Source organism: Labrus bergylta, chromosome 7 (genome assembly GCF_963930695.1).
Source record: "Labrus bergylta chromosome 7, fLabBer1.1, whole genome shotgun sequence".
In the NCBI taxonomy this organism is placed as follows: Eukaryota; Metazoa; Chordata; class Actinopteri; order Labriformes; family Labridae; genus Labrus; species Labrus bergylta.
This window is the reverse complement of record NC_089201.1, coordinates 33,331,550-33,334,049: the sequence shown is the minus strand read 5'-3', so window position 1 is coordinate 33,334,049 and position 2,500 is coordinate 33,331,550. Positions and strand designations below refer to the sequence as shown.

Here is a 2,500-nt window from a genome sequence, read left to right as displayed (position 1 = left end):
GTGGTTGTGTGCAGTGTGCAGTGTGCAGTGGTTGAGTGTGCAGTGGTTGTGTGTGCAGTGCGTGCAGTGTGCAGTCTGGCCTCGTCCTCTTAAGTCTGTAGGAAACGTTAAGTGTCCCTCAGAGGTCTGCCGGCTCTAATCCTTAGAGGAGCGTTTGTGTGAGGACGGGGCTGACCTGGGGAGACCCTCACTGTGTGGTCCGGTCCTCACTCTGCTCCTGGTTCCTTTGGACCGTCTCTGTGGGGACACGAGAGCCTGCTGCTCCCTCTCTTGTAGACCTGCAGGCTTCTTGGTGACATCTTGTTTAAGGAACGTTGTGATTGCTCATCTTTATCATTTAAATGTGTGTTCAGATACATCTTCTGTCAGCTGTTATGTAGAGGCCACGCTGATGCTGATTCTTTGAAATGACACCTTTCTTTGAAATGAGTGAAATATTAGATGTCCTGTGACATTATGTGATGTGGTGAGACAGTTGATGAGTAAAACACTACCACATACTGGGTGTGCAGGACTTTGTTGCCGTGGTATCAAACAGGTACCACGATTGTTAGATTTTTTTCACTAGAATCATCTGGAAGTTTAAAACTCTGATATCTTGCAAATATCAGAGTTTTTGCAAGGACGTCCATATTGAAGGAGGACGTCAAGCCTCCGTATTGTCTGATCTGCTTCTGTTTTCTCAGTGAAATGTTTGTTGTCTCTGTGAATCACGAGCTGCAGCTGGTTCTGAGTGCAACGCTGGAGCTGTGGTCATGAACTGTGTGTGTGTGTGTGTGTGTGTGTGTGTGTGTGTGTGTGTGCGTGTGTGTGTGTGTGGACTGTAAACACAAAAGCTCAAAGTTCATACCCCACCCCGATGTCAGCTGATATGTTTTATAACTGGATGAGACTTCATGTAAAGCAGTGTTTGTGTGAAGGACAGGCGGGTGGAGGCGGAGCCAAACCACAGCTCTGCCACCCGACCAGAACCAGACCACAGCCTGTCACAGCTGCTGGGGCATCCTCTGCTGCTCGCTGACACACACACACACACACACACACACACACACACACACACACACACACACACACACACACACACACACACACACACACACTGACACACACTCACTGACACACACACACACACACACACACACACACACACACACACACACACACACATACTGACACACACTCACTGACACACACACACACACACACACACACACACACACACACAGTCACACACACACACACACACACACACACACACTGACACACATTCACTGACACACACACACACACACACACACACACACACAGTCACACACACACACACACACACACACACACACACACACACACACACTCTGTACAGTCATGGTGCAACATGTGGTTAAAGTTTAATCAGGACGTTATCAAACTTTGAAAAGTCCCAGCTTCTTTTGTTTATGGCCTTCAAACACAGATTGATTTTGATGTTGGAGTTCGGACCTGCTTGATATCAGAGCAGCGATTATAAAGTTTAATGTTGCATAATGATGATTAACTGTGACCCAGGCGTACGTTCATTTTGGAGTCATGGGAAATCATCGACACAGACGGTGAAGTGGTGAATTGAAGCCTGCAGATACATATTGATGTCTCTGACACTAAACATCAAACTTTACTGACAGATCCACGTCTCTTGTCTCTTCTTCCTCAGGCTCTCCTCTACTACTCTTTGCAAACCGGCGTGACGTGCGACTCGTGGATGCGGATGGCGTGCGGGGCGAGTCGGCCATTGTTGTCAGCGACCTGGAGGACGCAGCGGCCGTGGACTTCCTGTACTCTGAGGGTCTGATATTCTGGACGGATGTCAGCGAGGAGGCGATTAAACAGACGCACTGGAACCAGTCGTCAAACTGTAAGTCTTGATTCTGTGTGTTTTATGAACTTTTATAAACTTCCTCCTCCTCTTCCTCACTGCGTCACTCTCTGATTGGTCCTGTGTGCAGCTCTTAAAGAGGCTCTGGGGACGGGTCAGACTGTGGTGGTCTCAGGTCTGGACAGTCCTGACGGGCTGGCCTGTGATTGGTTGGGTCGAAAGCTCTACTGGACGGACTCGGAGACCAATCGGATCGAAGTGGCCAACCTGGACGGCTCCTCCAGGAAGGTCCTGTTCTGGATGGACCTGGACCAGCCGAGGGCGATCGCTCTCAACCCGGCTCAACGGTAACACAGTTGTTTTTTAAAGAGTCCATATTCTGCCCTTTTTGGGGTTTGTATATTTAATCTATGTTCCTACTTTTGTACGTTCACAATAGCTAAAGTTCTAAAAAAGTGTCTGTTTTCATGAACTGCTCCTCCTCGCTCCCTCTGCGCTCTGAGTCCGTCAGCTACACTCTGTTGAGCCCACACTGTTAGACTCCACGTGGGCCAAGTCTGCTCTCACACTTTAAAAAGTGTCTGTGTTTGTTTTAACGCTTCATGTCTGTTTTTTCTCCAGTTACATGTACTGGACAGACTGGGGGGA

The 2,500-nt window shown here is 48.5% G+C and overlaps 2 protein-coding genes across 11 annotated transcripts in view; both read left to right on the top strand.

The window, feature by feature from the left end:
* The window catches only part of LOC136179750 (NLR family CARD domain-containing protein 3-like), a 497,803-nt gene that overhangs the window by 67,800 nt on the left and 427,503 nt on the right, over window positions 1-2,500 (top strand). The gene's annotated exons all lie outside the window — the stretch shown is intronic.
* lrp5 (low density lipoprotein receptor-related protein 5) overlaps window positions 1-2,500 on the top strand; it is a 60,671-nt gene that overhangs the window by 7,176 nt on the left and 50,995 nt on the right. For both annotated transcript variants that reach the window (XM_065957422.1, XM_065957423.1), the window contains exons 2-4: window positions 1,691-1,891; window positions 1,983-2,199; window positions 2,474-2,500. The exon at window positions 2,474-2,500 is cut by the window's right edge and continues 42 nt beyond it. In XM_065957422.1, the coding sequence (XP_065813494.1) occupies window positions 1,691-1,891; window positions 1,983-2,199; window positions 2,474-2,500 (445 nt within the window). The remainder of the gene's footprint in view (window positions 1-1,690; window positions 1,892-1,982; window positions 2,200-2,473) is intronic.